Raw genomic sequence first — 14,963 nt, 5'->3', positions numbered from 1 at the left:
TGGATGAGAAGTGTATTTTGGAGCCAATAGATGGATGGAATATAATTTTGTATCAATTCTAATCCAATAGATGGATGAATGATAATTTTGTATCAGATCTAATCTAATAGATGGATGGACGGTAATTTTTTATCAATTCTAATACTTAAGTGTATTTTAGCTCTTTTCCATTTCAAAAGATTTACTTTTAATATTTTAAGTTTTTAATTTAAAATTATTAATTTAATCCTAGAAAAATTAAATAAATAAGAAAATAAAAAAAGCCCTTTTATTTAATTGAAAAGTTGGAGGCATTCTTTAGCTCATTCTTATCGATCACTGTGGCTCTTTCTCTTCCTCCTCCTCCATCATTGCCTACTTGTTCTTAAGGTTAGTCCCATTAAATTTGCTACTTCAAAATTGTTGAATAATTGGGTTATGGCTGAATGCTTTGCACTTCCATTGATTTGAATATATCTCCTAAATTGTTCTTGTTATCTTTGATTTGTTGATTTGCTGTTTTTAGCGGAGAATTGTTGTTTTAATCGTTGCTGTTTTGCTTTTTCTGTTGTTTTGGACCTGAAAGTGGAAAAACCCTATTTTGATCTCTCAAGGGTATGAACTTTCTTGAATTAAAGCAGGTTAATGGGTATTATATTTCTCAGATAAATTTCTAAGCCCACTGTTAAAGCTAAAGATTAGTTAGGAATGTAGCAATATGATATCTTGCTTTCAATCCACGAACTAAATGGAGTATGAAGGAGATTTTGGGAAAATTTTGTGAAAAATGCTTCTATATTCTCGAGCCAATCTCAACAATTCTTTCTTAAATCTTCATTAGTGGTGTATGGGACCTAATTTTAGATTCCTCTAGGTGAATTTGAAAGTAATGAAGAAAATAATATAGCTGCAACGAATGTAGTGAGTGAAGAAATGATAAGTTGTTCTAAAAAGGTAATGAGTGGTGTTCTTGTTGGGTTGGGGAATTAACTGCAAGAATATGTTGTAGAGTGAAGAAGTATGTAGAGCTACTAAAAAAAGGGTGGTTTAAAAGTTATCAAGAGCGAAAGATGGAAACGCCGGGAAGAGTGTAAGAGAATGAAAGAAAGGAGTTAAGGAGGCAATTAGCAAAGTTGGATGCAGCAACAGTAAGGGACGTAGGAAGGAGAGAAAGAGAAATGTGTGAGTTAACATGATTGAGGGAGAAAAGAAGTAAAGAAGTGAACCAAGTTAAGTATAATAAAGATGATTTCAACAAGTTTTGACCAGAGAAGTAACTGTACAAATTTCATACATCCAGTACAAATAGAACCTTAATTGAACTCATAGAATCGGATCAAGTGAAGTACATGATGCCATGAATAATATGAGATGCATGTGAAAATGTCATCGAGATGGAATATATAGTGAGGTTCGAAAGTTCCTTGGAAGATTGGAATAGTATGACTAACCAGGTTATTCACTGTTATATTCTGGCCTGCAAAAAAATGCAAAATAAGTCATATTGATATTGTTCCAATACTAAGTAAGTTACAAGGCTTGTTTTGAAGGGAAAAATGTTTTGGTTTCTTAAACTACAAATAGATGCTTACAGAATTTGTACTTCTGGTGTAAAAGTAGTCTACCTAGTGAAACTGAATCAGTATATGGATTTCTTAGATTTGTTTGGAAGGAGAGTAGTGGGTTGTGCTTTATTCTCTATATGTTTGTTCCATACCGGCAAAAGTGGCTAAGAAATTGGACAAACTTAGGAGAGATTTCCTTTGGCATGGCTGCAAAGAGAACAATGGATACAACTTGGTCAAGTGGGTGATGGTTTTGCATAAAAAGATAAAGGTGGCTTGGGCATCAGGGATTTGAGGAAGCATAACAACAGTATTTTGATGAAATGGCTGTGGAGATACACTGATGAGAGGGCAAGCTTTGTGGAAGATTTGACTAAATATAAATTTGGGGAGGATGGATTTTGGTGTAGTACCGTAAGCACAAATGCATATGGAGCGGGGGTTTGGAGAGCTATTAGAAACTTATGGCCCAAGTTAGAAGCAATTTACATATCAAGGTGGGGGATGGAAGGAGAACTAGATTCTGATGGGATGTATGGATCAACCCCCCCCCCCCCAAAAGACCTGTTTCATGATCTATTTATTTTGTGCACCAATTCTGAGGCAATGATTAGTGATTGCTGGACAGAACAAGGTTTGAATAGCCAAATCGTTGGACGAAGTGGGGGATTTTTGCAGGCACCAATACTGCCAATGATGTTGTTAGATGGTCTCACAGTAAGGATGGAGGTATCTTAACAGTTGGCAGAGCATATAAAAAAGAGTTCAACTCGCAAAGTAGCAGATATTGGAGTTGAAATGTCCACCTAAAGTCTCATGTTTTGTTTGGTTACTTATTAGGAAAGCATGCCTTACTCATGAAGCTTTACAGAAAAGAGACATGCATATCTATTCGAGATGTTTTATGTGTGAACATGAAGCTGAGGTAAACAATCATTTGTTCATTCACGGTCAAATAGTTGCAAGGTTGTGGAATACGTTTTTGTGCATTTTGAGGATTAGCTGGGTGATGCCAAAGACTACTTTGGAGGTCCTGAACAATTGGCCAGGAGTTGGAAGTAGAGGCAAGAACGAAGAATGGTGGAAGCTCATCCGAGCATACATCTGGTGGTCCATATGGAAGGAAAGGAACGCTAGGTGTTTTGAAGGACAGAAAATCAACTTTCAGAGGATTAAAACAAACAGTATTAGTCTTCTATTTTTTTGGTGTAAACTAGACTTGGTGGGGAATGGGGTGGAATTAGTTGATTTCTTAGGGAACTTGTAATATGATTACCATCATGGAGGTGTGCTCATCACACTATGGGATGTAAGTTTCCAATTCATCATCTCTTGGATGATGAATCTTTTGTGAATACAAAGTTACCCTTGTCTCAAAAAAAAGTAGCAGATATCGGAGTTTATTGAAAAATATTTGGAGGACTGTAGCACCAATAAAAGTCAAGTGCTTTACTTGGTTGGTCATTAGAAAGGCATGCTTGACACATGAAGTCTTGAGGAAGAAAAGAAAGATCATACTTCCTTGGTGCTCTTTATGTGGGTAGATGGGGGAAACTAACAGTCACCTATTCTTATATTATACTTTCACCTATATTGCTCGGACTCTTCAAAAATGCCAACGCCTGCGTGTCGGATCCGCCAAAAATAGTGTATTTTCTTTTGGAGAATCTGAGACGGGTGTGGCATCAAAACTAGCGCAACCAAGACTTGCACTACACAAATATGGTCCATGCTTCTCGCAGAAGTGAAATAGACTATGCTAGAACATACAACTGATTTACTTAGTTGCTGGATCAGGAGAGGAGGTAGTAAGAGATAGAAGAGGAGGTAGTAAGAGACAGGAGAAACAGAATGCCAAGAGAAGCCTTTCACTAGGTTATTGAGAAGAAATGCACCCATATCAAGTATGAAAATGACATAAATGATATGTACGAAGGAGCCATCACAAGTGAAGGGAGCTAGGAGAAAAAGGCAAAATTCTTGAAATGTTACCCCTATTGCTTTAGTGTGAGTCATTTGGAAAGAGAGAAATAGAGAGCTTTTGAAAGGGTGGAGATGAGCTTTGCTCACTTGAGGAGTAGACCGATCCCTTATTTTCTTTTGGTGCACTCACGTAGTTCATGATTGTATAGAGACTATTGAGTGTCTTTATAGAGAACATATTTTGTAGGGTTCTCCTTTTTGAGTATACTGCTTGCATATGGCCAAGTTGACACTGTTATTATCAAGAGAAAAGACATAAAATCACCATTGAAGTTGTCTTGAATTTTCAAAAAGACACCTTAACTTTGTGGGTGTCCTATTACCCCATTAAAAAACTTCACTATAGTATGTATACCCCATTTTTCACCTAATACCACTTATACAAAAATATTTGTAAGTCACGCACGAATAGTCACTTGACACGTGTTAAAAGTAATTTTACATTATCTTTTTTCCTGTTTCTCTTCTTCACCCTCATTCTCTGTTCTTAACTTTGTCATTCCTTTCGTTATGTAGAACAGCCGCCAAATCCGCTGTGGCGGGACAAAATTTTCGACAACATTATTAATTATTTGTCAAACTACCACCAATTAATTTATTTATGAAAATAAATATTGGTAAATAATCAAAATCTAAATACTCAAAATATCACTAAGTCAAAATATGACATTTAAATAACTTCCATCTTCAACTCTTACTCCCAAATCGAGTTTTCATAGTTTCGCTATTCCTAAATCTAAAACTTGATTTGTAGGAGGAATAAAATCACTAAACTAATTTTTTTTTCAAAAACAAAAAAGAATAAGAATGAACACAATAACATTTGTTTTTTAAAAAAATGGAGGAAAGACATAGATGTCCAAGAAATATGGGTCTAATCATTGTAGGGAAGATGAGAAAAAAGATTTGAAAAGTATAAACTATTCATAATAAAGCTTTAAAAAAATCAATACATGGGTTTTTATATTTTTTTCAAAATAAGTCAAATTGGGAGTGCCACATGGCAATTTGATGTTTGTCTGAAGTTGTATGAACAGTCCTTCACGTGCTCAAATTTCGTGACAACACGAGTGGTGTTAAAATTAATCAAAAAGGTATGTTTAGTGTGGATTTAGATAGTTTCGCGGGGTAATAGGACACACAAAGTTAAGATGTCTTTTTGAAAATTCGATACAACTTCAATGGTAACTTTATATCTTTTCTCTATTATCAATGAAATCTTTTACTTGATCAAACTCAAAAACAATATAGTTTTCAGAACTTCTGACTGGGGCAGATCCAGGATTTGGAGCCTCGGGTGCCAAGTAGACCCATCAATATATACTACAAATTCACACACCACACCCGACTTAGATCATGAAATTAACAAAGATAAAATTTTCAATAATATTACTAGTATCTTCACTATATATCTATCATATACAATTGTTCTCGACAAGTTTTCATATTATGAAAACAGTCAATCATGACATTATTACTTACATTTGCAAATACATCGTGTTTATGTAACACTGTGCAATGATTTAAATATTGATCATCAATGTTATTCCGTACTTCCTATTGAATGTGCTTTATGGATGAGAATATTCTCTCCACAGTTGGTGTGTCAACAGGTAAAATCAGAGACAACTCCATTAGTAAATAAACAAGAGAATAAGTCTCCACAAGATTTGCCTCAACTAATGTCTTTGTCAAATCACGAGTTCCTTGAAAGTTGGAGAGCTTCGATTTACTACCTTGCATATGAATCATGTAAGTATCAAGTTGGTAACTCAAATCACGAATCTATCCATTATCAAACTCACCTGGAGAACACTTTGCTAAAGTCATAAGTGTACCTTTGTCAAAGTTAGAGAAACAATTGATTATATTCAAGCTACTCATCCCAGAAAAATAAATTTCTACTCACTATATCAAAATGATCATTAAGCTCTTAAATTGCACATCAATGACAACAAAAAAGACTTCAACACGCTAGTTGTGTGAATAACAAACACCCAAAGACTTACGCTTTGACTTTCCATGAAAATAAGACTCATCCAACTTGAGAGTCAAAATATCATGCAAATCACAAAATGATGAAACATCATCCAACAAAGATTTCATCCAGGTTTGCTCATATTTTGGCATCTTTTCTTTGCTATATTAAGAAACTCCACGACATTAATAATATTTTGATCTTTTTAGATTTGGTAAAATCTTGCTCAATTTATTTGACATTGCCAACACTTTCAACATCAAATGAAGCATAAAGACAAATCTGAACGTTTTAATCTTTATCAAAAGATATTCTTCTTGATTTCTGAGTTAAGGTAGAACCTTCATGTTCAATCACTTTAAGTACACCTTCATGTTCAATAACTTTAAATACATGAACAATAGATGAGAAATTAACAATAAAGTTACCTAATGTTTTGAGATGTGATCCCAACTAATATCACCTGGTCTTGGAGCTCATGTTTTTGATGTAATCTCTGAATAGTATGAAATTCATCAGATTCAAATAATTGCTCCAACTTTTTAGCTTGGTGATGACGGAGTAAATTTGTATGCTTGAAAGATCCTCGAATAACATTTAACACATTAGTAACATGATAAAAAAAAATTTGTCGACATCCGAATGTTTTAGCAATAGCTACAAGTATTGATCCAAAGGATGAGCAAAACAATGAATATAATATGCTGATGAACTATTTATCATAATAAAGTTTTGAGACAATTTATCTCTCCCTTTGTATTAATAGCTCCATTGTAACCTTGTCCACATATTTTGGATGGACTTATGAATGATCGAAAGTAAAGAATAAATTTCTTTATTCAATGAGCATGCTAATGTATTAGTAACATGGATAAGACCGAGAAATCATTCTACATCATTCTTATCTACATACCACAAAACAAAAGCCATTTGTTCTTTGTGTGAGATGTCTTTGGACTCATCAACTAATATACTACAATAATCTACATTTAAGTCCCCAATTATAGCTTTCAACATTTCTCTTGCACAAGCATTAACAATATCCTTTTGGATCATAGCCAAGTGATACATTGGCATGCTCGTTCAAGAAAAAAAATATTTTTTGCTTTCCTATTATTCACTAAGTCTATCCATAATTCGTGACAAGATTACGATAGAGCTAGTAATACAATAGAGAGATAAATGGTCTTAAAACTTGATTATGAAAGATAGTCCATTGGCATATTACATTCATTGCTTTGCTGATCAATTGCAACTAACACTTGTATCTTTTTTTTTTAATCATGTTACTAATGTGTTGAATGTTGTTGGTGGATCTTTCAAACATAGAGATTTACTCCATCATCACTAAGCTGAATAGTTGGAACAATTATTTGAATCCGATGAAGTTCTTCATACTAGACAAGGATTACATCAAGAATGTGAGTTCCAAAATCAGGTGATAGTCGTTAGGGATCATATTAAATAACTTTATTGTAATTTTCTCATCTATTGTTCATGTGATTGAACACAAAAGTTCCACTCAAGTGATAGAAATGAAGCAGAATATCTTTTGACAAATATAAAAACATTCAAATTTGTTTTATGCTTCACTTGATGTTGGTAATGTCAAATGAGATGAGCAAGATTTTTCCAGAAAAAGATCAAAATATTGTTAATGTTGTAGAGTTTCTTAACATGGCAAGATATGAGAAAAACTGGATAGGAATCTTTGTTAAAGGATGTTTCTTCATTTTGTGATTTTTTATGATATCTTGATTCCCAAGTTGGATGAGGCTTATTTTCCTAGAAAGTCAAAACATAAGTCTTCAAGTGTTTGTTATTCGCACCACTTGCGTGTTGAAATTTCTTTTTTTCACAATTGATGTGTAACTTCAAGAGCTTAATGATCGTTTTGGTGTAGTAATTTGCTTTTTGGGATGGATAGTTTGAATCCAATCAATTCGTTTGCTAAATTTGATAAAGGTAGAATCATGACTTAAGCAAAGTGTTATCCAGATTAGCTTTATAATGGATAGATTTGAGTTACTAACTTGACACTTTCACAATTCATATGCAAGACGGTAATCCCTAATTATCCAACTTGCGAGGAATTCATGATTTGGCAAAGACATTGGTTGAGTCAAATCTTGTGGAGAGTTATTTACTTGTGAAGTTGACTCTGATTTTACCTGTTGCCACGACAACTGTGGAGAGAATATTCTCATCCATGAAGCACATCAAAAAAGTAAGTACATAATGACATTGGGGATCAATATTTAAATGATTGCTTAGTTACATAAAGCGTGATTTATTTGCAAATATAAGTAATTTTGTCATCATTGACCGTTTCATAATACAATAACTCGTCGAGGACAATTGTAAATGAATGATGGGTAATTTATGATATTATTGAAAGTTTTAACTTTCTTCGCTTTATGATCTCAATAGAATGTAGGATGTGAATTTGTAGTATATAACTTGTCATCTTATTACTGTTCATGTTTTGCTGATTGATTTGTCGTATAGACGAATGAAGCCTAAAATTGATGAGTATACTTGGCATCTGGAGACTCCAAATCTTGGATTCCACCTCTGAAGTCTGATCCCAATCTGGTGGCAATGCTTGGTGAATGTAAATTTGATCATAAGTTGTTTATGAAATATTTACCAAGGGCTTTCTTTGTTATTCATGGCATCTTTGGGAAGATTTTTTCGTCTCTTAAGATACCTGTAGTAGTTTGGGTATAGTATTGACTTCTCAGACATGATTGCTGCAGGATTGCAGTTTATCCCGGGAGCGGCTAAACATTTGATTATTGAAGTTGTGGTCTAGTGGATGTATGTATCCGTAGATTGTTCGTTTCTTTGATTGTGGTACCAAAATCGGCATTTGTATTATTTTTTTTGTAGACACTAGCGTCTACTATTCTGATATATCTGGCTCATAGATGTAGCCATCAACTTAATGTGATGTGGCATTCTAAATTCTTGAGAAAGGTTGTCATTATTAGTTTGGTCTTCCTTTTTATGTTCTGAAGAAGATCTATTGACTTATATTCCACAGAGTATCAGGAGAATGCTCACGGCAATCATATCTTGAACTGTAGTCTTTTGATTCTTAAGAATCAAAAAACATTTACATTGTCTTGGTACCTGATGGAGTTCACTAATATTCTGAAGTAGGCTTAGCAGCTCTGAGGAGCTACTCTGTCAAACATCATACTTTGAATGGTGCAGCCTGTCGTTATGGTAAAACAAAGTGAATCACATTAATACCAACAATCACTGGAGATATCTGTTTTATGATGCTTATTAATTGTCATCTATGCTACTTCTACTACAATCATTGTTGTGATGCTGTCTTCTTCCACTTCAAGCCAATGTATGACATGATGCTTGATCTACAAAAACATAAAGCCTCTAACTATAGTTTCCATTTCCAATGCGACCAGAAATGCTTTAAAAACCTAAGGATTTGATATGTTAGTAAAATTCATCAATAAATTCTTTTGGTTCTTGTGATATTTTCTATATTGTCTACCACGGAAAGGTTCCATGGAAGGGATTATTAATTTCACTAGACGACACTCTTGGAAATGTAAGGGCCATATCCTTTTACATTAAATCTAGGTGTCCAGCATCAGGGTACCATCCTACTATTCATCCATAATTGTTATTTCTTAGTTTGATATACATATCCTTTTAGTTGCGAGTGGTGGTCAGACCAACTATATTATATGGGGCGAAGTGTTGGCCAGTCAAGCCCTCCCGTATCCAGAAGATGTGAATGGTAGAGATGAGGATGTTGAGCTGGATGTGTAGATATACCATGAGAGATAACATTACGAGCGAAGGTATTCGGGGCAAGGTATGAGTGGTTCTCGTGGAAGATAAGATGTGGGAAGTGAGGTTGAGGTGAAGAGGAGAGGTGTGGATCCCTGGTTAGCAGTTGTAAGAGGTTAGCAGTGGTAGGCTTGAGGAGTGGTGGACGTAGGCTTGAGGATGAGGTGATTAAGCAGGATATTGTGCAACTTCAGCTCACGAAGGACACGACCCTTAAAAGGAGGCTGTGAAGGTCAATGATTAGGGTAGAAGGTTAGTAGTCATTCCCTTTTCCCGGAGTTTAGTATTATTAGTTTCTTTTATTTTTAGATTTCTATCACTATTTGTCATTTCGCCTTGATATCTGATTATCTTGCTGTTGTTTTTGTTTGTTGCTGTGTCCTCTTTTTCACTGTTTGTTCAGCATAGCGTCTTTCAGAAACAGCCTATCTAACTTCTCAAAGGTAGGGATAAGGTCTCGTGTACTCTACCCTCCCCATACCTCACTCGTTGGATTACACTTAATTTGTTGTGGTTGTTGTTATAAACATCCTTTTAGTATACCCCAGCCCATAGAAATTTTTAACCTAGAGACACTGTGAAGCTTATGCTTTAATATACTTGTAATGTGTTTTTTTTGGTTGGTTGGAAATGTAGTTCTTATGTTGGATTACACTTCTCTGATCTCTGCTAGTTCTCTTAGACAGCCTTATGTTGCAGATCTTGTTCCAAGTAATTTCTTTTGGTTTGGCTTTTCAATTCTTTACATCCCTTTTTGTTGACGGGTGGGAAGGGGGATTATATTTTGGATTAGCGTCTTTGACATATTTCTGGCTGTCAATACTTTTCTATTTGGTTGCTATTTGGTACAAGTGTATATTAAGCATACGGAATTGATTTTTATTCTTCCACATTCAGCAGGTCAGCAACTTATGGCAAGGACAAAACATCGACAGTCTGTACCTGTTCCTAAAACTAAGAAAGATAGTCTGGGACCTTCACAGGTAAACCACCTGGATGAAGATAGCTGGATAATAGTCAAGAAGCAGAAAGTTACAATATTGGTCCCACAGCTACCTGCTCCTAAGCAGTCCGTGGTGCATAATGCTGGAGAAAACCTGATACATGTACCACCGATTAAACCTACTGATAATCGACCACATCAAGTTGAGATGCATACTGAAGCTCAGGTAGTTTGTAAAAGGGAGGTGCCAAAGTCTTTGGCACCTGAAGTTATTATACCAACAGCTGCCGTAGTAGTTCCACAAATAATTTCTCAGTTCCCAAGACCATTAAGGCAAAGTGAAAGGGAACGTTTAGAAAGTCGACCAATGCCTAGTTTCAAAACTAATAAAAGGACTGGTGTTTGCTCCACCTCTAAGATTACCAAGCCATCAATTATTACTGCTGATAGGGGTACGATGATTAATAAAAGAATAAGAGCAATTAATCTTGAGCGCAAGCTTGAAAGTGCTGGAGGCTTAAGAAGTTGGCTGGTATCAAGGGGCTTTGAACATTTTGTGAACATCTTTCAGACCAAGAGTATTAACAAGTATCAATTGGCAAATCTAACCATGGAAAAGCTCAAGGAGATGGGTTCGCACGCTGTTGGTCCTCGGAGAAAACTGATACATGCTATTGACTGCCTTTGTCGTCCATGCTGTTTTGATCATCCAAATCTCACGAGACGAGATGGATTTGTCAAATGAGATGCTACTAGTACAGATTATTTTACTCTAAATGTTCATTACAAACTGATCAGGCATGTGCAACAAAGAGGTAGAGTTGTTACTGTGTCTTGAAAATTTTTCAGATCTTTAATTTGGTGCCACTTGCCTATAGAAGTATAACATAATGCATTGAACCTCTTAACTGAAAAATCTTTGATTTGGTGCTGCTGCATCTATCAATGAGGTGAGATCAAGAACATTAAAATATACTGTTACTTGTGCACTTGTCAAGCATTTGGAAAAAAAATTGTTATCTAATAGTAGTCTTAAATGATCACATATAGGTTTGATAATTAACATCACTTGTCAAATAAGACAATGTTTTCCCATAAGCATTAACATCAAAATAGTAGTAAGCGAAAAACTAGGTATTACATTTCACCAGCAACAAGTACCTCATTGGAAAAAATGAGTTTTAATTTACTAATTCAAGTGGTTTTTTTCATATTTATAAAATATGAGCACTGTGATGAAGAAGATTATAGTAACACATTTTCTTAAAAAAATCATCTTGATAGCTAGATATCACTTTTTTAGTTTTCTATTAAGTATTCGTGTGATACTTAAAAACTTACTCATTTTTATACTATTCGATCATAATCTTGATATGCTAAGTCAGCGTAAGATTCTAGGAATCTTAGTGGCTAAGAGAATGGTAGAGGCTAGAGAGAGCACACGAAAATTGTTAGAAAAATAGTGTTGTACAAAATTTTAATTGGTTTTTGTTTGATGATTTCACAAATGGATGTCCCTCTATTTATATAATTCACTTAGGGACTAATATGCAAATAATAATTGTTATACAAGATTCTACATATTTACAAATAAGTCTCTCCTCTAGAATATTCAACAAGTGTAGAACATTTTAAGAATCTCTTATATAAATCTATGATATTTTAAGATTTATCATGGAAAATTTTCTTATTTTTCAAAAAAATTTGACTAAAAAGTAATGTTCTTTTTATGTCAAACTTTCACACAGACAACTTTATGTCACGTGGTGCCTAGATGACTCTTGCCGCCATCGCAAAAGAAATTAGGACTACTCGTAATCATTGTGTGGTTATTGAGACCAAAATTCTACAAAAGTGACTTGCACCATAAAAAATTAAAACGTGCAACAATTTTACTATGTTTTTTTTTGTTTCAAAACTCTCTTAACCCATTAAGTTAGATTCAAATAGCCTTAGCAGTTGAACGTGCTTGGTTTTTTTCATGGGTTAAATACGTGTAAATTTATTTTTTTTTAATTTAGGTGGTGGTAACTGTGATATTTGTATGCTTTTATACCATGTTGAAATGTCTGTGTTTGCAATAAATTTTGAATATATGAAAAATAAATAAACTGCACCAATAAAATTTGAAGAAACATGAATATTTTATTGATAAATCAATGGGGGTACAATTTTGTTCCTCCCTTGATTTTACTCCCTTAAAATTTATAAAATCTGAAGAAATATGAATATTTTATTGATAAATCATTGCGGGTACAATTTTGTTCCTCCCTCCATTCCACTCTTAAGATTTATAATATTTGAAGAAACATGAATATTTATTGATAAATCAATGCGGGTAGAATTGTGTTCCTCCCATGATTCTATTCTCTTAAGATTTATAAATCTGAAGAAAGATAAATATTTTATTGACAAATTAATGCGGGTACAATTTTGTTCCTTCCTTGATTCTACTCTCTTTAAATTTATCCATGGATGGTTAGTGGTGTATTTCTCTAATTATAATGGTTTAAATTTGACTTCTTTATGAATATTCCATAACTTTTATGAAATATTCGAGATTTTCATCTTTAAAATTACCTCAGAGTTTATAGGATATTTGAGATGCATTTTAAGAAAATTTAATACTCTTTTTAATGGCATAAAATAGGATTTAAGATTGGATAGCCTTCAAAAATTCTAATTGAAACCAAACAAAAACTAACAAGTACACATTATTTGAAAATCATCCATTATTATTTAGTTATTCATTGTTTATTCCTCAATAATTCCACCAAACAGACCATCAACATCAAAACTTATTAAATGGATGAACTTCAATTGAAATTGGAGATATTAAAATAAATTGTAATAAAATTTGAATTAACCTATGATTTTTCTAAATATATTTTTAACTCAAATCAATTAGCCTCAAATTTACTTTGGACTAAAATGAATTTGAAAACTAGTGATGATGAAATTAATTTCGATTTTTGATGACTTGACTTGAATTTGACATTATTAACCATTATTTTGGCTAGAACTGACACATTAAGACTCATAAAAGATTGAAAGCTCATATTAAACAAGATAATAAATAAGACTTTGCTTTCAAAAGAAAAAAAATTCAAAAATTTACATGCTGCATGTGACGTGATGTGGGCATAACACTTTCTATGTATAAAAAACACAATTAATTCTTTTATTATTTAATTTTTTATTCGATATTTTATATTTGTATTAAAATTCAACTTGAGCTTGCAAGTTTTGATTAATGGAGGAGTATCATATTCGTCGATAGTAGGGGTAGCAAAATTAAACCCAACCCAACCCGACCCATCTTATTTAGGTTTGAGTTGGTTATTTACCCACCTAATTATTAGCTCAACACATTTTAACTCAATCCATTATAAATTGGGTTGATATGTAATTCAAATTAATTTTTGAGAAATCTTGTCAACGTATTTTTTAATTTTTTTTTATGTGTTTTATATAGTTATAATAAAGAAAAAGAAATTATTAGGTACTAAAAGCTTGTAAAATAACAAATACAGCTATTAAGTTTAGTAAAAATTGAGCCGGTAAGATTATGACCTGTTACTAACTCGTTACCTAATTCATTTTGACCAACTGGTTTTGACCAACACAAATTTTACCCAGTCCGCTTAATTGTCGCTCCTAGTCGGTAGTATAACACAATAAATTACTTTCTATACATAGATTGGATATACTCCTTCCATTTCAAAAAGAATAATCTACTTTCCTTTTTAATTTGTCTTAACAAATGACATATTTTCTTTTTTAGTAACACTTTGATTTCAGTGTTTAATATGGCATGTTTAAAATCACACGATTTTTAATTTAATACCACAAATTTAAAAAGTATTTACAATTTTCTAAAAAAATCCTTGCAATTCAAATTAGGTCATATTATTATACAGAGGGAGTAGCTTTTTATTTTGTCCCTCAATTTCGTGTCAAGTCAAACTTTCATTCATATGCCTTTTTTCCTCTTGTCAATTAGATCAGGGGCGGACTTAGAGTGGTGCAAGTGGGTTCATATGACCCACTTTGTTGAAAAATAACATTGTATAGACATGTATATTTAATCAATTTTTAAAATTTACATATATATATAATTTTGACCCCACTAACACAAGTTTAAAGCTTGGCCGAATGATTGAGGGGGTTCAAGTTCTCCCAGCCAATCAGGGATTGTATACCAATATGCCCTTTTTATTTTTAATTCATTTTTTTTACATTTTTATTTATTTATTTTTTAAATCTTGAACCCACTTTATAAAAATTCTGGGTCTGCCACTAAATTAGATTGCAGACTCAATTTTCTAAGGGTAGAATGAGTAAATTAACGATTAATGACTATGCTATCAAAAAGCCAGAAATTTTATAAAACTAAAAATTTTAAGGAAAAAATAAGTTTTTTGAATATTGTTTATATTCTAATATTATAGAAAATAATATTTTATAAATTTAATGATATTTATATGGTCGCACAAACTAGGAAAAAATTGACTAATTAGGAACATAATTCTGAATTATAGTTTTTTGAATTATGTATCTCACCTTCTATACCGGTAGATAATCTTACTATTATGGTAAAAAAATTTAGACCTAATTCTAAATAATATCTTTAATCAACCACCAGATACATTTAATCTCAAATTAATTAAATTTTACTATTATGGTAATG

General features: G+C 33.0%; 1 protein-coding gene across 24 annotated transcripts; it reads left to right on the top strand.

Moving 5' to 3' along the window:
- Positions 1 to 287: 287 nt before the first annotated feature.
- Positions 288 to 11,246, top strand: LOC107003007. Of its 24 annotated transcripts, none has more exons than XM_027913125.1 (5): positions 288 to 369; positions 8,014 to 8,113; positions 8,265 to 8,325; positions 8,552 to 8,736; positions 10,228 to 11,246. In XM_027913125.1, exon 5 carries the CDS (start codon positions 10,242 to 10,244, stop codon positions 11,016 to 11,018), a length of 777 nt encoding a protein of 258 aa, XP_027768926.1. In that variant the 5' UTR covers positions 288 to 369; positions 8,014 to 8,113; positions 8,265 to 8,325; positions 8,552 to 8,736; positions 10,228 to 10,241; the 3' UTR covers positions 11,019 to 11,246. The 24 variants fall into 24 exon arrangements, 21 of the variants coding, with proteins under 21 accessions (XP_027768926.1, XP_027768927.1, XP_015056730.1 ...); XM_027913127.1 differs by lacking the exon at positions 8,552 to 8,736 and adding an exon at positions 7,566 to 7,732 and having other exon boundaries at positions 300 to 369; XM_027913124.1 differs by lacking the exon at positions 8,552 to 8,736 and adding an exon at positions 7,566 to 7,732 and having other exon boundaries at positions 300 to 369; positions 8,014 to 8,119.
- The last annotated feature ends 3,717 nt before the right edge of the window (positions 11,247 to 14,963 follow it).

Source organism: Solanum pennellii, chromosome 11 (assembly GCF_001406875.1).
Source record: "Solanum pennellii chromosome 11, SPENNV200".
NCBI classification, from domain to species: Eukaryota; Viridiplantae; Streptophyta; class Magnoliopsida; order Solanales; family Solanaceae; genus Solanum; species Solanum pennellii.
This window is presented reverse-complemented; position numbering and strand designations above follow the sequence as displayed.

What these genes read in the sequence shown, in the direction of transcription:
- LOC107003007 (XM_027913133.1), top strand. Translation starts at nt 5,210, where the DNA reads ATGTCTTTGTCAAATCACGAGTTCCTTGAAAGTTGGAGAGCTTCGATT. An exon ending in CTACCTTGCATATGAATCAT is followed by an intron (nt 5,280 to 10,227) that starts GTAAGTATCAAG and finishes TTCCACATTCAG; the next exon opens with CAGGTCAGCAACTTATGGCA.